This window comes from Staurois parvus, unplaced genomic scaffold (assembly GCF_062004578.1).
Source record: "Staurois parvus isolate SC_StPar_1 unplaced genomic scaffold, SC_StPar_1.0 ptg002671l, whole genome shotgun sequence".
Classification (NCBI taxonomy): domain Eukaryota; kingdom Metazoa; phylum Chordata; class Amphibia; order Anura; family Ranidae; genus Staurois; species Staurois parvus.
In genome coordinates this window covers 69,563-93,719 of record NW_028320467.1, presented here as the reverse complement: position 1 = coordinate 93,719, position 24,157 = coordinate 69,563, and the positions used below count along the sequence as shown (strand labels likewise).

The window sequence follows — 24,157 nt, the reverse complement described above, 5'->3', positions numbered from 1 at the left end:
GTGAAAGTGTCCGGACTGGAAGGGGGTGAAAGTGTCCGGACTGGAAGGGGGTGAAAGTGTCCGGACCGGAAGGGGGGGAAAGTGTCCGGACTGGAAGGGGGGGGAAAGTGTCCGGACTGGAAGGGGGGGAAAGTGTCCAGACTGGAAGGGGGTGAAAGTGTCTGGACTGGAAGGGGGTGAAAGTGTCCGGACTGGAAGGGGGTGAAAGTGTCCAGACTGGAAGGGGGAAAAAGTGTCCGGACTGGAAGGGGGGGAAAGTGTCCGGACTGGAAGGGGGGGAAAGTGTCCGAACTGGAAGGGGGTGAAAGTGTCCGGACCGGAAGGGGGGGAAAGTGTCCGAACTGGAAGGGGGTGAAAGTGTCCGGACCGGAAGGGGGGTGTCATGGAAATTTTGTATTGTTGGTTGAACTTTAAATGTGTCATATATTCATGTTCTTCATATGTCTCTGGTGTGTATAATTAAAGCTCTGAAGGCTGCAATTGGGCCATGCCATGTACAATGTATGTATTACAGTACTCAGCTTGGTAATGGATGAGATGGCAGATCTGCTCTTATAGACCGGCGTGTATACCACCATTCGATGCGAATGCCGCCGGCGGTAGGCCGCGGGCCTGTATCCACATATCAGCAGCATAGTACCACATGGACTCTGTGCCGCAAGGCGCCAAGCAGTACGAACTCCGCTTGTAGACTCATGTATATCTTACAACCCATTACCGACCTGAACTGTATCTGGATGGATGTGTTTTAATAAAGATCGTATCGGGCCCATCCAGGTACAGACTGGTGTTTAGCCTGGGGGATGCTTGTACAAGGAATTTGCATACCAATAGGAGCTAGTAGGACAGGAAGTATGCTCTCCATAGAGGGCTCATGGGGGGAAGGGGAGGAAGTCTGCTGACCTCAGAGGGCTCATGGGGGAGGACCGTTGATAGATAATAGGAAAGGCTACGCTCCAATCGGAATGTACATTCTGTGTATAGACACTCCCCATTGCATTGTTCGGTGGGAGGGGATTGACCTTATTCATGTGGGGGGGGGGCGTGTGTCTGCTTGTAAATAAAAATCCGAGGCTGGAGTCAGATCGGCCCTTATGTGAATTCAAACATCAACCTGAGAGTGTCGCCTGATCATTCCTGGGTAACGGAGCTCCAATTCCCCACATCTCAACAGAGCTAACCCATTTGGAGGGTCAGGAATCGTGTAGTTTAGCTGCAGTCGTGGTAAGCGAGATTCGCACAGCTTTATGGGGGATTTCTGCGCATCCAACTGCGAGTACTCACGGTAAGGAGAAATTCGTTAAAAGCAAATTTCCAAGACAGTCCGGATCGGAAGGGGGTGAAAGTGTCCGGACTGGAAGGGGGGGAAAGTGTCCGGACTGGAAGGGGGGGAAAGTGTCCGGACTGGAAGGGGGGAAAGTGTCTGGACTGGAAGGGGGTGAAAGTGTCCGGACTGGAAGGGGGGGAAAGTGTCCGGACTGGAAGGGGGGGAAAGTGTCCGGACTGGAAGGGGGGAAAAGTGTCCGGACTGGAAGGGGGGGGAAAGTGTCCGGACTGGAAGTGGGTGAAAGTGTCCGGACTGGAAGGGGGGGAAAGTGTCGGACTGGAAGGGGGGGAAAAGTGTCCGGCCTGGAAGTGGGGAAAAGTGTCCGGACTGGAAGGGGGGGAAAGTGTCCGGACTGGAAGGGGGGGAAAGTGTCCGGACTGGAAGGGGGGAAAAGTGTCCGGACTGGAAGGGGGTGAAAGTGTCCGGACTGGAAGGGGGGGAAGTGTCCGGACTGGAAGGGGGGGAAGTGTCCGGACTGGAAGGGGGGGAAAGTGTCCGGACTGGAAGGGGGGAAAGTGTCCGGACTGGAAGGGGGGGAAGTGTCCGGACTGGAAGGGGGGAAAAGTGTCCGGACTGGAAGGGGGGAAAAGTGTCCGGACTGGAAGGGGGGAAAAGTGTCCGGACTGGAAGGGGGGAAAAGTGTCCGGACTGGAAGGGGGGAAAAGTGTCCGGACTGGAAGGGGGGAAAAGTGTCCGGACTGGAAGGGGGGAAAAGTGTCCGGACTGGAAGGGAGGGAAAGTGTCCGGACTGGAAGGGAGGGAAAGTGTCCGGACTGGAAGTGGGTGAAGTGTCCAGACTGGAAGGGGTTAAGAGCTTTATTTGTTTGCTTTGCATAGCAGAACTTCCGCCATTCTTGTCAGGTCGAGTATTTCACCCCTCCCCCTGCATATGTCCAAGGCCTGTGTGCCGAGAGAGCCCTGTGGCACATCTGCGCATGCACCGGGTCCAAATTACTAACAATTCGCATTAAAAACAGAGAATTTAGTTGCACAACATTTGCAAATACACTCACCGGCCCCATTATTAGGTCCACCTGTTCAATTGCTTGGTAACACAAATTGCTAATCAGCCAATCACATGGCAGCAACTCAATTCATTTAGACATCTAGATGTGGTGAGGATGACTTGCTGAAGTTCAAACCGAGCATCAGAATGGGGAAGAAAGGGGATTTAAGTGACTTTGAACTCAGTTGTTGGTGCTGGAAGGGCTGGTCTGAGGATTTTAAAAACTGCTGATCTGATGGGATTTTCCATAACCATCTCTAGGATTACAGAGAATGGTCCGAAAAAGAGAAAATATCCAGTGAGTGGCAGTTGTGTGGAGGAAAATGCCTTGTTGAGGTCAGAGGTCAGAGGAGAATGGGCTGACTGGTTCTAGAGAATAGAAAGGCAACAGGAACTCCAATAACCCCTCGTTACACCCAAGGTATGCAGAATACCATCTCTGAATGCACAACACGTCCAACCTTGAAGCAGATGGACTACAGCAGCAGAAGACCACCACGGGTGTCACTCCTGTCAGGTAACAACAGGAAATGGAGGCTACAGCTGTGCAAGACTGAAGGGGAGGAGCCAGTAAACCTGCGCAAGACTGAGGGGGAGGAGCCGGTACACCTGTGCAAGACTGGAGGGGAGGAGCTGGTACACCTGTGCAAGACTGAGGGGAGGAGCCGTTACACCTGTGCAAGACTGAGGGGAGGAGCTGATACAACTGAGCAAGACTGAAGGGGAGGAGCTGGTACACCTGTGCAAGACTGAAGGGGAGGAGCTGGTACACCTGTGCAAGACTGAAGGGGAGGAGCTGATACACCTGTGCAAGACTGAATGGGAGGAGCCTGAACACCTGTGCAAGACTGAAGGGGAGGAGCCGGTACACCTGTGCAAGACTGAGGGGAGGAGCTGGTACACCTGTGCAAGACTGAAGGGGAGGAGCTGGTACACCTGTGCAAGACTGAGGGGAGGAGCCGTTACACCTGTGCAAGACTGAGGGGAGGAGCTGATACAACTGAGCAAGACTGAAGGGGAGGAGCTGGTACACCTGTGCAAGACTGAAGGGGAGGAGCCTGAGCACCTGTGCAAGACTGAGGGGAGGAGCCGATAGACCTGTGCAAGACTGACTGGGAGGAGCCGGTACACCTATGCAAGACTGAGGGGGAGGAGCCAGTACACCTGTGCAAGACTGAGGGGAGGAGCCTGAGCACCTGTGCAAGACTGAGGGGAGGAGCCGGTAGACCTGTGCAAGACTGACTGGGAGGAGCCGGTACACCTATGCAAGACTGAGGGGGAGGAGCCAGTACACCTGTGCAAGACTGAAGGGGAGGAGCTGGTACACCTGTGGAAGACTGAGGGGGAGGAGCCAGTACACCTGTGCAAGACTGAAGGGGAGGAGCCAGTACACCTGTGCAAGACTGAGAGGAGGATCCGGTACACCTGTGCAAGACTGAATAGGAGGAGCCAGTACACCTGTGCAAGACTGAGAGGAGGATCCGGTACACCTGTGCAAGACTGAGGGGAGGAGCCTGAACACCTGTGCAAGACTGAGGGCAGGAGCCGGTACACCTGTGCAAGACTGACTGGGAGGAGCCGGTACACCTATGCAAGACTGAGGGGGAGGAGCCAGTACACCTGTGCAAGACTGAAGGGGAGGAGCCAGTACACCTGTGGAAGACTGAGGGGGAGGAGCCAGTACACCTGTGCAAGACTGAAGGGGAGGAGCCAGTAAATCTGTGCAAGACTGAGGGGGAGGAGCCAGTACACCTGTGCAAGACTGAAGGGGAGGAGCTGATACAACTGTGCAAGACTGAAGGGGAGGAGCTGGTACACCTGTGCAAGACTGAAGGGGAGGAGCCCGTAAACCTGTGCAAGACTGAGGGGGAGGAGCCCGTACACCTGTGCAAGACTGAGGGGAGGAGCCGGTACACCTGTGCAAGACTGAGGGGGAGGAGCCAGTACACCTGTGCAAGACTGAAGGGGAGGAGCCAGTACACCTGTGGAAGACTGAGGGGGAGGAGCCAGTACACCTGTGCAAGACTGAAGGGGAGGAGCCAGTACACCTGTGCAAGACTGAGAGGAGGATCCGGTACACCTGTGCAAGACTGAATAGGAGGAGCCAGTACACCTTTGCAAGACTGAGAGGAGGAGCCTGAACACCTGTGCAAGACTGAGGGCAGGAGCCGGTACACCTGTGCAAGACTGACTGGGAGGAGCCGGTACACCTATGCAAGACTGAGGGGGAGGAGCCAGTACACCTGTGCAAGACTGAAGGGGAGGAGCCAGTACACCTGTGGAAGACTGAGGGGGAGGAGCCAGTACACCTGTGCAAGACTGAGGGGGAGGAGCCAGTAAATCTGTGCAAGACTGAGGGGGAGGAGCCAGTACACCTGTGCAAGACTGAAGGGGAGGAGCTGATACAACTGTGCAAGACTGAAGGGGAGGAGTGGGTACACCTGTGCAACACTGAAGGGGAGGAGCTGGTACACCTGTGCAACACTGAAGGGGAGGAGCCCGTACACCTGTGCAAGACTGAGGGGGAGGAGCCCGTACACCTGTGCAAGACTGAGGGGAGGAGCCGGTACACCTGTGCAAGACTGAGGGGAGGAGCCCGTACACCTGTGCAAGACTGAGGGGGAGGAGCCCGTACACCTGTGCAAGACTGAGGGGAGGAGCCTGTACACCTGTGCAAGACTGAGGGGAGGAGCTGGTACACCTGTGCAACACTGAGGGGAGGAGCCGGTACACCTGTGCAACACTGAGGGGAGGAGCCTGTACACCTGTGCAAGACTGAGGGGAGGAGCCGGTACACCTGTGCAACACTGAGGGGCAGGCCGGAGGAGGGATTTAACTCTCCAGCATAATTTTAGGACAAGGTGACTTTAAGAAACACAAGAACTTCTCGTCTGCTGACTTCTCCTCTGAATGGCTGGATTTGCTGACAGCATTTTCCGCGTTGAATTTCCGGCGACTCCTGGCAGCAGACGCCTAATAATCGTTATGGCTGCACATCTGATAGCCTCCCAACAGCTCTAAATACATTAGTAATAAATCAATGGGAATGAAGTAAAAAAAAGGGCAGATTGTTGGTGCCGCGTCTGGCGGGGATGAAGAGCGATCTATAGCAGGAAACACAAGTGGGTGTCATACCTGACATGCAGTAAATGGTTTGATCCTCCAGAGGAACGGCGGGATGTCGAGAACTGAAATCTGGATGCTGAAGGTATTCCCCTTGAAATGCAGCAACTTTGGTTCTTCCAGGAGCTGTCCTCCTTGGTGTCGCTCGTCGGCCAGAACTTCCTACAGAGGAGAAGGAGAAATCGATGAGAGGTGGAGCCCGGCACGGGTCCCGAGTGCCATTCTGAGTAACCTCCTCCCTGGCGGCTGCATTAAAATCATCATAAAAATGCATTTTAAAGACAAAAGAATAATGCGATTAGAGTCGGCCGGCCACATGCGACGTGAATGTCATTTATCAGGATGGGATGGCAATCCTAATAACAAACATATTACCGAAATTTCACCGCACTGCGACTCGATCAAGTGATGGGAGCCGACCCGACTCCTCCCCACCGCCCGCCATCGCTCCACCAAGACTAAGGGCCCATTCACACCTAATGCAGTGGGATGCAGATGGCTGCGGTGGGATGCAGTTAGCTGTGTTGGGATGCGGTAGGATGCAGTTAGCTGTGTTGGGATGCAGTAGGATGCAGTTGGCTGCGGTGGGATGCAGTTGGCTGTGGTGGGATGCGGTAGGATGCAGTTAGCTGTGTTGGGATGCAGTAGGATGCAGTTGGCTGCGGTGGGATGCAGTTGGCTGTGGTGGGATGCAGTAGGATGCAGTTGGCTGCGGTGGGATGCAGTTGGCTGCGGTGGGATGCAGTTGGCTGCGGTGGGATGCAGTTAGCTGTGTTGGGATGCGGTAGGATGCAGTTAGCTGTGTTGGGATGCAGTAGGATGCAGTTGGATGCAGTTGGCTGCGGTGGGATGCAGTTGGCTGTGGTGGGATGCGGTAGGATGCAGTTGGCTGTGGTGGGATAAAGTTGGCTGCGGTGGGATGCAGTTGGCTGTGGTATGATGCAGTTGGCTGTGGTGGGATAAAGTTGGCTGCGGTGGGATGCAGTTGGCTGCGGTGGGATGCAGTTAGCTGTGTTGGGATGCGGTAGGATGCAGTTAGCTGTGTTGGGATGCAGTAGGATGCAGTTGGATGCAGTTGGCTGCGGTGGGATGCAGTTGGCTGTGGTGGGATGCGGTAGGATGCAGTTGGCTGTGGTGGGATAAAGTTGGCTGCGGTGGGATGCAGTTGGCTGTGGTATGATGCAGTTGGCTGTGGTGGGATAAAGTTGGCTGTGGTGGGATGCAGTTGGATGCAGTTGGCTGTGGTGGGATGCAGGTGGATGCAGTTGGCTGTGGTGGGATGCAGGTGGATGCAGTTGGCTGTGGTGGGATGCAGTTTGATGCAGTTGGCATTGCACACAGCGAGGCATGGAATACAATGAGGCTTCACTTCCTGGCACATTATGTAAAACTTACCTTCAAACAAATCCCTCCAGCGACTCGCTCTCACCTCTGTAAAGGATTCCATCTGCACCCGCTCTTCCCTCCGACCATCTGACAGGCCGGGGCGCAATGACGTCACTCCTGCACATGTGAGCAGGAGTCCGGGGCCACGGCACATGTGTGCAGGAGTCCGGGGCCACGGCACATGTGTGCAGGAGTCCGGGGCCACGGCACATGTGCAGAGGAGTCTGGGGCCACGGCACATGTGCCCAGGAGTCTGGGGCCACGGCACATGTGCGCAGGAGTCTGGGGCCACGGCACATGTGCGCAGGAGTCTGGGGCCACGGCACATGTGCGCAGGAGTCTGGGGCCACGGCACATGTGCCCAGGAGTATGGGGCCACGGCACATGTGCGCAGGAGTCTGGGGCCACGGCACATGTGCGCAGGAGTCTGGGGCCACGGCACATGTGCGCAGGAGTCTGGGGCCACGGCACATGTGCGCAGGAGTCTGGGGCCACGGCACATGTGCGCAGGAGTCCGGGGCCACGGCACACAGCTCTGAAAGAACGCACAGGTATGGGGTTCCATCACAGCGGACGTGTCGGCTCAAATAAAATGAAATATCTCCTGACCTGTGCCGGCCGATATCAGGAGACATTCACTTCATCCAATCTGTATTAGAAGATTCCCTGGAGGAACAATTAAAGGGATGCTGAAAGATAACAGACTTACTGGCAGGATCACCAGGCCATCGGGAACAAATCCTGAACAGCCCAACACGTCCAGACGCTGGAAAGCTGCAATTTCACACATTTTTGTTTTTGGGTTTTAAATATCCGTAAGATCGATCTTTTCATTGAATGTGTTACAATGGAAGCAGAAAATGTTCGACCGTTACAGAACGTTATAATAAAGACGTAAAGCTCCTGTAGAGATCGAACAACATGAACATCGACACACATAGAAGTCGACGCGTTTAATGCCCCCCCCCCCCTCCGCTGCTTCTCCGGGGCTGGAGTGATAGAGAATGTCCTCAATGAATCTGTCTTATATGGACAATATAATCGAATCAATAAATCTATAAACCAACCATTTCCTCCCATCACCCCGATCCTGCGATCCGATATCTGATGTATAGAAAGTCGTCCTGTCATTGCATTCTACATCTAGCAGCCTCACATGGAGGCCGGGCCGGGGATACGGGGGGCACCACCAGTCCTCCTGTACGGGGCCCCAGCCAGCAGGGGGACCAGGGAGCTGGGTGATTGGGATGTGGGCAGGGAGGGTGATCAGCATGACGGGGGGGACACTGGAACCGATCCCCTGTATGGCTCCCCCTGCAGCAGCTGAAAGCCGGATTCTTCTCCTCGCCCTCCCCGGGTTCACATACACGCGGCTCCGTATATCGCATGTGATTCGTGCAGGAACTGCGCCGCATTCCCCGCCAATCACATGTGATTCTGAACCGCGCCGCATTCCCCGCCAATCACATGGGATTCTGAACCGCTCCGCATTCCCCACCAATCACATGCGATTCTGAACCGCGCTGCATTCCCCGCCAATCACATGCAATTCTGAACCGCGCTGCATTCCCCGCCAATCACATGTGATTCTGAACAGCGCCGCATTCCCCACCAATCACATGCGATTCTGAACCGCGCTGCATTCCTCGCCAATCACATCCGATTCTGAACCACGCCGCATTCCCCACCAATCACATGCAATTCTGAACCGCGCTGCATTCCCCACCAATCACATGCGATTCTGAACCGTGCCGCATTCCCCGCCAATCAAATGTGATTCTGAACCTCACCGCATTCCCCGCCAATCACATGCGATTCTGAACCTCACCGCATTCCCCGCCAATCACATGCGATTCTGAACCTCACCGCATTCCCCGCCAATCACATGCGATTCTGAACCGTGCCGCATTCCCCGCCAATCACGTGTGATTCTGAACCGCGCCACATTCCCCGCCAATCACATGTGATTCTGAACCGTGCCGCATTCCCCGCCAATCACATGTGATTCTGAACCGTGCCGCATTCCCCGCCAATCACATGTGATTCTGAACCGCGCCGAATTCTCCGCCAATCACATGTGATTCTGAACCGCGCTGCATTCCCCGCCAATCACATGTGATTCTGAACCACGCCGCATTCCCCGCCAATCACATGTGATTCTGAACCGCGCCGCATTCCCCGCCAATCACACGGGATTCTGAATCGCTTCGCATTCCCCACCAATCACATGCGATTCTGAACCACGCTGCATTCCCCGCCAATCACATGTGATTCTGAACCGCGCCGCATTCCCCACCAATCAAATGCGATTCTGAACCTCAACGCATTCCCGGCCAATCACATGCGATTCTGAACCGTGCCGCATTCCCCGCCAATCACATGCGATTCTGAAACGCGCTGCATTCCCCGCCAATCACGTGTGATTCTGAACCACGCCACATTCCCCGCCAATCACATGTGATTCTGAACCGTGACGCATTCCCCGCCAATCACATGTGATTCTGAACCGTGCCGCATTCCCCGCCAATCACATGTGATTCTGAACCACGCCACATTCCCCGCCAATCACATGTGATTCTGAACCGTGCCGCATTCCCCGCCAATCACATGTGATTCTGAACCGTGCCGCATTCCCCGCCAATCACATGTGATTCTGAACCGCACCGCATTCCCCGCCAATCACAAGCGATTCTGAACCACGCCGCATTCCCCACCAGTCACATGCGATTCTGAACCGCGCTGCATTCCCCGCCAATTACATGCGATTCTGAACAGCGCCGCATTCCCCACCAATCACATGTGATTCTGAACCGCGCTGCATTCCTCGCCAATCACATGCGATTCTGAACCACGCCGCATTCCCCACCAATCACATGCAATTCTGAACCGCGCTGCATTCCCCGCCAATTACATGTGATTCTGAACCGCGCTGCATTCCTCGCCAATCACAAGCGATTCTGAACCGCGCCGCATTCCCCACCAATCACATGCGATTCTGAACCGCGCTGCATTCCTCGCCAATCACATGCGATTCTGAACCACGCCGCATTCCCCACCAATCACATGCAATTCTGAACCGCGCCGCACTCCCCGCCAATCAAATGTGATTCTGAACCTCACCGCATTCCCCGCCAATCACATGCGATTCTGAACCGTGCCGCATTCCCCGCCAATCACATGCGATTCTGAAACGCGCTGCATTCCCCGCCAATCACGTGTGATTCTGAACCGCGCCACATTCCCCGCCAATCACATGTGATTCTGAACCGTGCCGCATTCCCCGCCAATCACATGTGATTCTGAACCGTGCCGCATTCCCCGCCAATCACATGTGATTCTGAACCGCGCCGAATTCTCCGCCAATCACATGTGATTCTGAACCGCGCCGAATTCTCCGCCAATCACATGTGATTCTGAACCACGCCGCATTCCCCGCCAATCACATGTGATTCTGAACCTCACCGCATTCCCCGCCAATCACATGTGATTCTGAACCTCACCGCATTCCCCGCCAATCACATGTGATTCTGAACCATGCCACATTCCCCGCCAATCACATGGGATTCTGAACCTCACCGCATTCCCCGCCAATCACATGCGATTCTGAACCGCGCCGCATTCCCCGCCAATTACATGCGATTCTGAACCGCGCTGCATTCCTCGCCAATCACAAGCGATTCTGAACCGCGCCGCATTCCCCACCAATCACATGCGATTCTGAACCGCGCTGCATTCCTCGCCAATCACATGCGATTCTGAACCACGCCGCATTCCCCACCAATCACATGCAATTCTGAACCGCGCCGCACTCCCCGCCAATCAAATGTGATTCTGAACCTCACCGCATTCCCCGCCAATCACATGCGATTCTGAACCGTGCCGCATTCCCCGCCAATCACATGCGATTCTGAAACGCGCTGCATTCCCCGCCAATCACGTGTGATTCTGAACCGCGCCACATTCCCCGCCAATCACATGTGATTCTGAACCGTGCCGCATTCCCCGCCAATCACATGTGATTCTGAACCGTGCCGCATTCCCCGCCAATCACATGTGATTCTGAACCGCGCCGAATTCTCCGCCAATCACATGTGATTCTGAACCGCGCCGAATTCTCCGCCAATCACATGTGATTCTGAACCACGCCGCATTCCCCGCCAATCACATGTGATTCTGAACCTCACCGCATTCCCCGCCAATCACATGTGATTCTGAACCTCACCGCATTCCCCGCCAATCACATGTGATTCTGAACCATGCCACGTTCCCCGCCAATCACATGTGATTCTGAACCGTGCCGCATTCCCCACCAATCACATGTGATTCTGAACCATGCCACATTCCCCGCCAATCACATGGGATTCTGAACCTCACCGCATTCCCCGCCAATCACATGCGATTCTGAACCGCGCCGCATTCCCCGCCAATCACGTGATTCGTGTGCGGTGCGATCGGAGGCGTACATTATGTATGGCTCTATTTGCACCGCACAGGAAACACACAGAACCCTTTTTTGGGTCGGCACTAGAATCGGATCGCACGGATATTCACACCTATGGGATCCGATTCTGCACGTCGCACCGCGTTTTGTGCACCGATTTCAGCGTGTTGCTAACATACACCCCCGCAGCGGTTCACATGAATGGGGGGCGATTCTGAGGCGGTGCAGAATTCACACAGAAAACGCTGAGAATTCCGCATCAGTGTGAACCCGGGCCTATGAAGGCCATGCATGATTTGAATGATTTTTCGTCCAGAAATCGTTCGTTCAGTAATCCGACGGTGTCACTAATGATTTCGAAAATCGGTCGTTTTTCCTGAATTTTCCAGCATGACCGATAAACGAAATGTGGAGGAACCGCGATTATTCTTAGGTCTGATTTTCGTACGAAATCGTTCAGAATTCGAACCATAGATGGCCTGCATTGGTGGCTTTTCAGCTGCTGCAACTGGAGCCATACGGGGGAGGGGTTCCAGTAATTCCAGTAATTGCCCCCCCTGTACCCATCACCCTCCCTGTGCACCTTCTGCCCTGCCCCCACCCCACCCCCACAGTGCTGCCGCCTTCCCTCCTCTCTTTCCCATCAGCAGCTGCCAGCCCACAATAGGATCCTTCAGGATGGATATGTCCCATTTACCAGCTTCTTCCTTTTCTGAATGAACACAATAAGTGATCGGTACCAATCATGGAGCACTCATGGTGTTCATTCCTAACTGAAGCATCGTAAACAGGTTTTTTTCTCTCTTTTTTTTTGTAGGGGCCTATCAGGTTGGCTGTATGGGGCCCCATGGTATCTAACAGCTGCCCCGTATAGAGAGGCGTGTCATGGGTGAAAGATATAGAGGGCGAGGTGCCCGTTTTGGGGCGTGTTCCGGGCGGTCTTACCTGAAATGCACACGGGGTGTTGTCCATACAGTAGACTCTCAGGTTGTAGTCCAGGGAGTTGCAGGACATACATCCGAACACGGCCACCTTCAGCTCCTTCACGGCGCAGTCCGTCAGAGGTTCCCCCACCAAGGCGTAGGTTCCAAAACTGTCCATCAACAGATGGCAAGCAAAGGGGTCCAGAAGGCAATAAAACGAAGCGGTTTCATCGTCTGTACACATCACTTCCTGGAGGGGAAAACAAAAGAGGCCGGTCAGAAAACTTCCACCCCTCCCACAAATGGCAGTTCTTGTTATGACATCACAACCATTGGTCCTGTTTTAGTGTAGCCCCCCCTGACACCCCAAAGGCAGGATGGCACCTCCAGAGGTCAGGGGCCGGCTAGCATTTCACCCCCCCGGGGGCAAAAATGGGGGGGACCAAGAAAGGGGATTGGGCGCCAGTCACTTTCTAGGAGGTGAGGGTTAGGGGGTCCCTGATACCGCAGAAGACCACTTACAGACTCTCCAGACCAATGTCCACCTTCACAGTACCAGAACCTTCAAGCCGACCCAGCAACACTGCAAGCATGTTCCCGAGTCTCAGTGCCTCCTCCAAGTGAGTCACCAGGCCAGCCTTCTTCTCCAGCAGGGGGCCTCCCCTGGGTCTCCTCCACAGCAGGCCAGTCTTCTTCCCGGCTCTCTCCAGCAGGGGGCCTCCACTGGGTCTCCTCCACAGCAGGCCAGTCTTCTTCCCGGCTCTCTCCAGCAGGGGGCCTCCTCTGGGTCTCCTCCACACCAGGCCAGCCTTCTTCCTGGCTCTCTCCAGCAGGGGGACTCCCCTGGTCTCCTCCACACCAGGCCAGCCTTCTTTCCGGCTCTCTCCAGCAGGGGGACTCCCCTGGGTCTCCTCCACACCAGGCTAGCCTTCTTTCCGGCTCTCTCCAGCAGGGGGCCTCCACTGGGTCTCCTCCACACCAGGCCAGCCTTCTTTCCGGCTCTCTCCAGCAGGGGGACTCCCCTGGGTCTCCTCCACACCAGGCTAGCCTTCTTTCCGGCTCTCTCCAGCAGGGGGCCTCCACTGGGTCTCCTCCACACCAGGCCAGCCTTCTTTCCGGCTCTCTCCAGCAGGGGGCCTCCACTGGGTCTCCTCCACACCAGGCCAGCCTTCTTCCCGGCTCTCTCCAGCAGGGGGCCTCCCCTGGGTCTCCTCCACACCAGGCCAGTCTTCTTCCCGGCTCTTTCCAGCAGGGGGACTCCCATGGTCTCCTCCACACCAGGCCAGCCTTCTTCCCGGCTTTTTCCAGCAGGGGGACTCCCATGGTCTCCTCCACACCAGGCCAGCCTTCTTCCCGGCTCTCTCCAGCAGGGGGACATCCCCTGGGTCTCCTCCACACCAGGCCAGCCTTCTTCCCGGCTCTCTCCAGCAGGGGGCCTCCCCTGGGTCTCCTCCACACCAGGCCAGCCTTCTTCCCGGCTCTCTCCAGCAGGGGGCCTCCCCTGGGTCTCCTCCACACCAGGCTAGCCTTCTTCCCGGCTCTCTCCAGCAGGGGGCCTCCACTGGGTCTCCTCCACACCAGGCCAGCCTTCTTCCCGGCTCTCTCCAGCAGGGGGCCTCCACTGGGTCTCCTCCACACCAGGCCAGCATTCTTCCCAGCTCTCTCCAGCAGGGGACCTCCCCTGGGTCTCCTCCACACGTTGCAGGACCACTTCATCACACGTTAGGACCCAAAACAGGCCATTGGGCCTAATAGCAGAGCTCCACCCAGCAGCACCTCCCCAGGCCTCAGCCCAGGGAAAGAGAGTGAGCACATGGCTTGTCCTAAATATTTATACCCTCCCCCAGCATGCACCAGTGGCCCAAACCTCCTACTGGATTGGCTGAAGGAAATATAAATACTTTGTTTGTGAAATCTCATATTATGACCAGCGACACCACTGACACCTACTGGCCACAGTGAGAAATCACTAGACATGCAGAACGAACAAAAACATTTTTCATCTTGAATTGTAATTTAAATAATTTAGTTTAGTTAAATTCATTAAATTCGTTTTCATAATTAATTTCATTTTCTTTTGTGTATTCCAATCAAAATTAGAATCTCAGAAGACAGTTATATTCTACTTTATTCTATTCTATTCTAATGGATTCTATTCTATTTCTTTACTTTTCTATTATATTTTATTCTTTTTGAAATTAGAATTTTGAAAGGCTGCTATATTCTATTATATTCTCTTATTTTCTATTTTATTCCTTAATTTTCTATGCTATTCTTTTTTTTTATTTTCTATTCTATTCTTTTATTTTCTATTCTAGTATTTTATTTTCTATTCTATTCTTTTATTTTTCTATTCTATTCTATTTTTCTCTATTCTATTCCTTCACTTTCCATTCTATTCTATTTTATACTATTTTTTTATTTTCTATTCCTTTATTTTCTATTATATTTTATTTTATTCTTTTATTTTCTATTCTAGGTTTTTCTTTTCTTTACTTTTCAATTCCTTTATTTTCTATTCTATTTTATTCTATTCTTTTATTTTCCATTCTATTCCTTAATTTTCTATTCTATTTTATTCTATTATTTTATGTTATTTTCTATTCTATATATATTCTTTTATTTTGTATTCTAGTATTTTCTTTTGTATTCCATTCTTTTATTTCTATTCTATTCCTTCACTTTATATTCTATTTTATTCTATTCTTTACAGAATTCGAATTTTGGAAGTCTGCTACATTCTATTTTATTCTCATCTTTTCTATTCTATTTTATTCTTTTTTCTATTCAATTCCTTTAGTTTCCATTCTATTGTAATATATTCTTTTCTATTCTATTCTGTGATATTTCTGCATGTTCTTTTGTATTTTATTATATCCTTGTTTTCAAACTTGATTTCATTTTCAAATTTGATTTGAATTTCAGATGAATTTTTTTTCGTTATTTAGGATCCCTTTAAATGTGTTACTGTTGTTAGTCTGAAAATCAGATACGTCCGAATCTCTGAATAATGAAAACGTTTGTTATATACCTTTGGGTCTGGTATAGATTTTGAGGGGAACCCCCACACCAAAATGTAAAAAAAAAAAAAATTGCTTGGAGTCCCCCCAAAATTCATACCGGGGGGGGAATGAGCAAGCGCTCCTCCCCTCTCCCAAACACTACCAGGCCCCATGCCATCAACATGGGGGGTGCTTTGGTATAGAGGGCCCCCCCCCCCAAAGCATCTTGTTCCCATGTTGATGGGACAAAAGCCTCTTCCCACAACCATGGCCGGTGGTTGTGGGGGTCTGAGGCCGGGGGGCTTATCAGAATCTGGTAGACCCCTTTAACAAGGGGGCCCCCAGATCCCCCCCCCCCATGTGAATGAGTATGGTAACAAAAAAAACTGTAGTGCAAAAAATGACAGGAGACCTAAAATGTCCTTTATTGAAAACAAAAATAAAAAAATGCCCCCCGCAGAATATCCAATGTCAATCACGATGCCCACCGCCGCCGCCACCGCCACTGCTACCCGAAGAAAGAAGAAAAAACTCCTCCACTTTCTATGCTGGCTCCGCCCCCTCTGACAGCTGCACCAGCCTGACAGTTCTTAAATATCGAAGGGGCGGGGCCACCTGGTGAAATCAACGTGGTGACCCCACCCCCTTGTGATGTCATCATGCACTGTGATTGGCGAAGGCATTACACCTGACCTGTGGTCTGTGCGTTGCTTCGGACGATCACAATGTACTGTCAGAGCGCAGTGCATTGTGTGGCGCGGCGGAAGAACAGCCCGCTGAACGCCATTACTGTTTGCCTGTCTGCCGAACACACCAACGGCCGATGTTTGAGCCGATGTTACGTTCAACTTCAACATCAAGCCCAATATTATTCTTCAGCATTGGGAGGGGAGGGCAGTTATACGAGCTGCTGAAAAAGGAAGCGTAATAGTAACGGTAAAAGTGACAGTTATTTGCAATTGAGCCCAAAGAGATTGTAAAAAGTGGCAGTTATTTCCAATTGAGTCCAAAGAGATTGTAAACAGTGACAGTTATTTGCAATTGAGTCCAAAGAGATTGTAAACAGTGACAGTTATTTGCAATTGAGTCCAAAGAGATTTTATCAAGTGGCAGTTATTTGCAATTGAATCCAATGAGATTTTAAAAAGTGGCAGTTATTTCCAATTGAGTCCAATGAGTTGTAAACAGTGATAGTTACTTGCAATTGAGTCCAAAGAGACTGTAAAATCTCATTGGACTCCATTGCAAATAACTGTCACTTTCTAAAATCTCTTTGGGCTCAATTGCAAATAACTATCACTGTTAACAACTCATTGGACTCAATTGGAAATAACTGCCACTTTTTAAAATCTCTTTGGACTCAATTGCAAATAACTGTCACTGTTTACAATCTCATTGGACTCAATTGCCAATAACTGCCACTTGGTAAAATCTCATTGAACTCAATTGCAAATAACTATCCCTTTTTAAAAAGTGGCAGTTATTGGCAATTGAGTCCAATGAGATTGTAAAAATTGGGAGTTATTTGCAATTGAGGCTAATGAGATTTTAATAAGTGGCAGTTATTTGCAATGGCGTCCAATGAGATTTAAAGGACAAGTGCACTTTTTATGAAAAATAAATAAATGCACTCCTTTTTTGCAGGTAAATAAAATGTGCATTTATTATGTGTCTAGAGAACAGCCTGTAAAGCATTGCACTGATCAGCAGATCGCACATGCAATGCCAGGTTCCTGAAGACTCTCAGTCAGTTACTAAAGAGCAGGAAGAATCAATGAACTAAGAGAGTGCTCACCAGCGCCCCCCTTCCCCCAGTTCATTGAGAACTACCAGCCGTCTGCCAGGGTGGCCGTCGGTAGCTGTAGTTCATTAATTCACAGAGTGAATGAACTGTGAATGAATGACATGGCTTTGTGGGCGGAGCCCCACTGTTTCCAAATTGTGACAGTTGGTTCAGGGAGAAGATCCCCGCCCGTTGTCCCAGGGGCGTGGGGGGGCATGCTTGGGGAGCGGGCAGGCAGCTTCTGTACTGCAACACGTCACATGGTACACTACCCCATTCACACTTGTGCGAATTGTCATGCGACTCTGTACATCAAAGTCACATGACAGGTCATACTCCATGTTTTTCAATGATAACCATTTGTCACGGAACCGGACCCCGACTGCACTTGGGTATTTCTGTTATAATACCGCTTCCCCGTCCGAACACAGATCCACGGACACCACAGCCGACCATACAAGACGAGACACCACCAGTCTTGACATAAAACCAGGAAATAGACTAGTTTATTTTAACACAGATAAAAGATATATACACTCAGGGGACATCCCATAATAGTTTGCTCCCAAGCCAGACACACGATAGAACAACGGGACCACATGGCAGTGAACAATGAACAACCCCCCACCCCAATATTAGGACAGATCACCCTGTACCCCTAACAGGCACAGGGTGACTTACACATAATAGAGATATGGGGAGCTGAGACAGGGGTCTCCCCACCTCTCCCAAGTGAGCTGTGTTCCATGGGCCCCCCACCCAAAGTGACTCCTGTCACATATCTCCCCTTTCGGCAGGAGACTAACGCAGGAGGAAACCCCAGACAGGTGGACTCTGAAGTTAGTCTGTACTCCCAGTCCCCCAATGCCGGCACCCACAAAGTACCCGAAACAAATTGTCCTAAAAATAAAGCATTACTGACCCAGTCAACCTCTGCCTCTCCCGTAGAACATACCCGCTGGGGAGAAGTACGGACTGGTCCTTCTCCCTGAACTCCTCTCAGCCGACGGAGAGAAGACAGGGTGGCTGGGCCAGCTCCATCATGCGGTGGGGGATCTGGGACGACTGTCCAGCATCCCTGGGGTATCCAGGTGGTGACTGTAGTCTCATCCACTTTGACCTGATGGACATCCCCCAGTGTTCGCAAAGTACGGCTGACATCCTCCTGTCCCAATGCCAGACCCTTTTCTGGGGTTGTGTCAGTGGAGACCAAAGTCCCATCCATGGACATCAGCTCAAGCTGCCGTTGTGAGGTGCCGATTGCATCCTCTTCCTGTAACTCCTGCGGTGCTGATTGTTGTGGGCAGAGGTCAACCACGCCATGCCCTGATACCAGCTCTTCTGCTGGAGGCATGCTGGCTGGTTCCTCCTCAGCAGAAAAGTCAATCAAATCCTCAGTCTCTGGAACTGGTGTCTGGGAATCGGGGTTCACCATCTCCTGTCCGTGGAACCCAGAAGATGTTACCAGTGCTGGGCAGGGTTCAGTAATGTTTGGCCCTGTTGCCAGCTCTTCTGCTGGAGGCTCACCAGGTTGTTTTTCCTCAGCAGAGAAGTCTATCAAATCCCCAATCTCTGGAGTTTACACTGCCGATTCTTGGGCATGCTGCCGAACATGTTTTAGCAGTTGCCTGTATGCCCTTTCCAGATGCAGTTCTTTCTTCAGCAGGTATTCCAGATCTGGTTCAAGCTCTGAGACCCCTGTGAGACCGAACATAGCCTCTCTGTCTTCTCGCAGGTCCTCCAGGGTAGGTTCTCCTTCATCGTCAAACACAAAATGATCTGTAAGGCTCTCCCACAGCAATCCAGGGCCACCAAAGTCATATCCCTCCGGAGAGCATTCTGTTGACACCCCTAAATATTCCTGCTCTGTGTACCATTGCAGAGCCCGATATCTGTTGTCCAGCTCTATCTCCTGCTGGACCAGCCTGTCCAACTCAGTCACCCATTGCTTCTGGGGTCACTCTTCCAGGAATGGCATCCGTAACTTCCGATGGTCCCTGGCCCGTTCCCCTGGGATTGGATAGCACTTGCCCTTGTCCATACCAGCAACCTAAAGAGCTCCTCTCCAAAGCACCTCCCAAATCCTCTGTCTGAGCTCAAAGTACTGATCCACAGACACAGTCCTGGGGTATGTTGCAAGAACGATCCGCAGCAGCCCCAGGAACTCTGATGCCAGGTTCATATCTCCACTGCGGTGACCGACGTCTACTTTCCTGATCTTGAATCCCAGTGGTGGTTTGGATGTGTTCACAGCTTGGAAGCACAATCCCACCACTTGCCGCCAATGTAACAGAACCGGACCCCGACTGCACCAATGTAACGGAACCGGACCCCGACTGCACTTGGGTACTTCCGTTAGACTCCTGCTTCCCTGTCCGAACACCGACCAGAGACACCAGACTTGAAGGAAAACCAGGAAATGGACTGCTTTATTTTAACACAGATACAAGATATATACGTTCAAGGGAACAACCCCCCCTCCCTGCATAATAACACAGGGCGGGGCAAACCAAATATAGCAACAAGAGACACCCCCCACCAAGCCAATACACAAACACATACATCCCATAATAGTTTGCTCCCAAGCAAGACACACAATAGAACAATGGGATGCAACCACATGGCATTAAATAATCAACAACCCCCCACCCCACCGATCTCCTAGAAATGTCTACACAATATCAGGACATCTCACCGTGTACCCCTGACAGGCATAGGGGGACTTACACATAATAGGGATATGGTGAGCTGAGACAGGGGTCTCCCCAACTCTCCAAAGTGGGCTGTGTTCCATGGGCCCCCCACCCAAAGTGACTCCCGTCACACCATTCATATATGTGCGACTTAAAGTTGCATTGACTTCAGAGAAATTCATGCACTACTCTGGAACGACTTTCATGCAACTTGACGGCCATAGACTTCAATGTTAACCCTCGAACGTTGCATGGAAGTCGTAACTGAATGTTTTATATGTGACAGGGTCTGACTTTGTAGAGGGACAGGTCACATCCAAGTCGCACCCATCCTAACTTGCATCAAATTTGCACCAAAAATGTACAAGCTTGGAGTGGTACAAGTGTGAATGGAGCCTAAATATGGGTAACGGACTACAAAGGTGAACATGTCTGTTCACAATGGGAGTCGCGTGGCTCATCCGTGTGTAAAGCTTTGTGAATGGAGTCTGTCATGAGATTATAGGACACTTGCCTCCCATTTTCCCTGTTGGGTTCTCCTCTTCAGTCGGACGTTCCAGTCACAGCTGACTTCGGCGCAGTGGGGGACGGTTAAGGCCACAGGAGTAGAGAAGGTCAAATCTAGGGGTCCACAGGTGACCTCGGGTCCTAGGAGAACCTCCGATCCTTCCAGCTGCAAACTTTCAACAAAAAGATCCGAGTTACATAGAGAACCTCAAACCTTATCGAACAACGTCAAAAAAGGAGAAGGTTATTGGGGGATGGGTGACGGCTGCTGGGGTAGGGCCAGGCACATTCTAGGTCAGTGGTTCTCAGCCCTATGGAGACCGGGGCCCAGTAAATTCCTCCAAAACCTTCTGTGCTACAACAGTAAAAAATAAAATAAAAAATAAAGGTTTATACTCACACAAGAAAAGTATTCAAAGTATCTAGTGAAGTTCTGGAAGGCTCTGATTAGGGTGTCACTTTGAAGGGTGGGGGTTTAGGGGACTCTGCAGCACATTTGGTGGCCCTGTTGGTGAAGAGGTTTCTGGATGGAGCTGGTGACAACTGTGGGGGACAGGGTCTCTAGAGGGGAAGGGGGTTTTGCAGGGGCAATGTGGAGGACTGGAGAACACTGCAGGGGGTGAGGGGCGCAGTAGAACACTGTGAGGGGCACTATGGGGTCTGGATGCTCTGAAATAAGTTAGGGTGCATAGGGGGGGCTGGGGGGGGCACTGTGGGAATTTGATAGACACCTTGAAGACTGAGCTCTTAGGGGGCGTGCGGGCACTATGAGTGGTTGAGGGGTACTGTGAGGCACAATGGGAGGTTGGGTGGCACTATGGGAGCTGGGAGGCACTGTGGGAGGTTGAGGGATCTGCAGCTAGCTAAAGACCAAGGAAGTGAGAGCCAGGGACTGCGGGGACTGAGGGCTCCTAGGAGGTCTGGGGGTACTAAGAGTGATTGAGGGGTCAGTGGGCCACTATGAGAGGTTTGATTACACTATGGGAGCTGAGAGGCACTGTGGGAGGTTGTCAGGCACTGTGGGAACTGAGCACTCTTAAGGGGTCTGGGGGCACCATGAGTGGTTGAAGAGTACTGTGGGCCTCTATGGGAGGTTGGGTGGCATGATGGGAGCTGCAAGGCACTGCAAGAGGTTGGCAAGCACTGTGGGGACTAAGGGTCCTTAAGGGGCCTTGGGGCACTGTGGAACACTATGGCAGGTTTGATGGCACTATAGGAGCTGGGAGGCACTGTGGGAGGTTTGGGAATCTGCAGTTAGCTGAAGGCCCAGAAAGAGAGAGCCAGGGCAAGACAGTAGGTTACTATTGGGAGGTTGGTTGGCATTATGGAAGCTGGGAGGCACTGTGGGAGGTTGTCAGGTACTGTGGGGACTGAGAGCTCTTAGGGGATCTGGGAGCACCGTGAGTGGTTGAAGGGTAATATGGGCCTCTGTCGGAGATTGGGTGGCACTATCGGAGGTTGGCAGGCACTGTGGGGACTAAGGCTTCTTAGAGGGCATTGGGGCTCTGCGGATCACTATGGGAGGTTGGGTGGCACTGTAGGAGCTGGGAGGCACTGTGAGAGGTTTGTAGGCATTGTGGGGATTAAGGGTTCGTAGGAGGCCTTGGGGCACTGTGGACCACTATGGGAGGTTGGGTGGCACTATAGGAGATGGGAGGCACTGTAGGAGGTTAAGGGATCTGCAGTTAGCTGAAGGCCCAGAAAGAGAGAGCCAGGGTAGACAGTAGGCTACTATGGGAGGTTTGGTGGCACTATAGGAGCTGGAAAGTTCTGTGGGAGGTTGGCAAGCATTGTGGGGATTGAGGATTCTTAGGAGGCCATGGGGCATTGTGGACCACTATGGGATGTTGAGTGCCTCTATAGGAGCTGGGAGGCACTGTGGGAGGTTAAGGGATCTTCAGCTAGCTGAAGGCTTAGAAAGAAAGAACCAGGGCAGACAGTAGGCCACTTGGGAGGTTTGGTGGCACTATGAGAGCTGGGAGGCACTGTGGAAGGTTGGCAAGCACTGTGGAAAGCGAGGGTTTTTAGTAGGCAATGGGGTACTGTGGGCCAGTATGGGATGTTGGGTGACACTATAGGAGCTGAGAGGCACTGTGGGAGGTTAGGGGATCTGCAGCTGACTGAAAGCCCAGGAGGAGAGAGCCAGGGCCTGGCAGTGCGTCATGGCCTGGTGGCTGAGAACCACTGTTCTAGGTCACTAATGTGCTGTCATTAAAGAGAAACATGTATTGGCGCTCTTTTCCACATTTTCTGGACTTGTCAATGCACTGCACCTTTCTAAAGAGAGGTCCTTAGCCTTTTGCAGCTACTTTTGCGGGTCCATATCCCATTTGAGCCCATCCACTTTCTACTGGGCCCGCCTTTTACAGGCCTCTCCAAAACTGCCAAGAAGCTATCCTCTCATGTTTTACCAGCGGCCAGGAGAACCATTCCCATGCATCGGGTATCTACTACGCCTCCTACGCGGTCAGAATTGGTGAAGGTTATCCCTGAGATTAGAAGACTGGAGTACCTCACTGCTATACATGCCAACTCTGTCCCTCTTTTTTTGGAGCAGTTTGGGAACCGCGGGATCTTTCCGTTTCTGATATGTCCACTCAACTGTCTGATAATGCTGGCTAATTCACTGTCATGCATTGACATTGTATGCATAGGCACTTCATTGATGAGCCAATTTCTTTTTGTTTTTTCATTGATTTGTGATTGTTACTTTGCAACTTTATGCAACTCTTTGTTGTAAATCCTTTAAAACTCAATAAAAAATAAATTATATATATATAAAAAAAAAGAGAAAACATGTTCACTTTGTGCTGAATGTTGGACAGTAGGCAGAGTACAGGTGTGTCTTTGTCTATGGCTCCTACCATTGCTCCTTTTATAAGTCATCTGTCCCATTCAAAGTTCAGCCATTTCCACATTTTTCCTGCAATAGTGATATAAATGTATAATATACGCCAGAAATGAAGCCTTTGGGACGAATCAGCCTGCCCTCAGAGGATATAATTAATTGGCATACTGCACCGAACATTTGTACAAAAAGGATGTTCTGTACTGCGAGTCTTTCAAAGATTTCTAGACCATAAAATATGATCTTGAAATAGATTCGGGAGACATCCCATCCATACACAGAGAGAGCGCGGAGGGTTGTGTAATGCACTTTATCTATGCTTTTAGGCAGATGCAGACAGCATTGCTCTAGGGCTTCGCGTCCTAAAAGTGTTGAGCGTTTAAATGTGAAGACACCAAAGTGGTGTTTGGGGATTGTTTGGTCTCTTGCGTTCTGTCCCAGTTAATGGACGTTCGCTTCTTCACCTTTCCAATTGGTACGGTCTTGTAATTTAAAGACAGGTGCTAAAAACCCATTAGGTCCCATTCAAGATACATGAAAGTCTGAGGAGGGTCCCAGGGGACCCTTAATGGAGACAAGGAGGAGAGAATGAAGGTCAGGAAGACGGAGAAGGAGAGAGAGGGAGCTGGTGGAGCATGGAGGACATGGGGACAGGGAAGACGGAGGAGAAAGAGGAAGCTGGTGGAGTATGAAGGACATGGGGACAGGGAAGGTGGAGAAGGAGAGAGGGAGCTGGTGGAGTATGGAGGACACGGGGACAGGGAAGAAAGGAGGAGAGAGAGGGAGCTGGTGGAGTATGGAGGACATGGGGACAGGGAAGATGGAGAAGGAGAGAGAGGGAGCTGGTGGAGTATGGAGGACACGGGGACAGGGAAGAAAGGAGAAGGAGAGAGAGGGAGCTGGTGGAGAATGGAGGACACGGGGACAGGAAAGACGGAGAAGGAGAGAGAGGGAGCTGGTGGAGAATGGAGGACACGGGGACAGGAAAGATGGAGAAGGAGAGAGAGAGAGCTGGTGGAGTATGGAGGACACGGGGACAGGGAAGAAAGGAGGAGAGAGAGGGAGCTGGTGGAGAATGAAGGACACGGGGACAGGAAAGACGGAGAAGGAGAGAGAGG

The 24,157-nt window shown here is 51.8% G+C and overlaps 1 protein-coding gene across 1 annotated transcript in view; it reads right to left on the bottom strand.

Annotated features, from left to right (window-relative positions):
• LOC149429982 (netrin receptor UNC5D-like) overlaps positions 1–24,157 on the bottom strand; it is a 214,290-nt gene that overhangs the window by 140,948 nt on the left and 49,185 nt on the right. The window contains exons 3-5 of the mRNA XM_089666284.1: positions 20,195–20,364; positions 12,229–12,452; positions 5,469–5,618 (exon numbers count right to left, since the gene is read on the bottom strand). Of these exons, the coding sequence (XP_089522410.1) occupies positions 5,469–5,618; positions 12,229–12,452; positions 20,195–20,364 (544 nt within the window). The remainder of the gene's footprint in view (positions 1–5,468; positions 5,619–12,228; positions 12,453–20,194; positions 20,365–24,157) is intronic.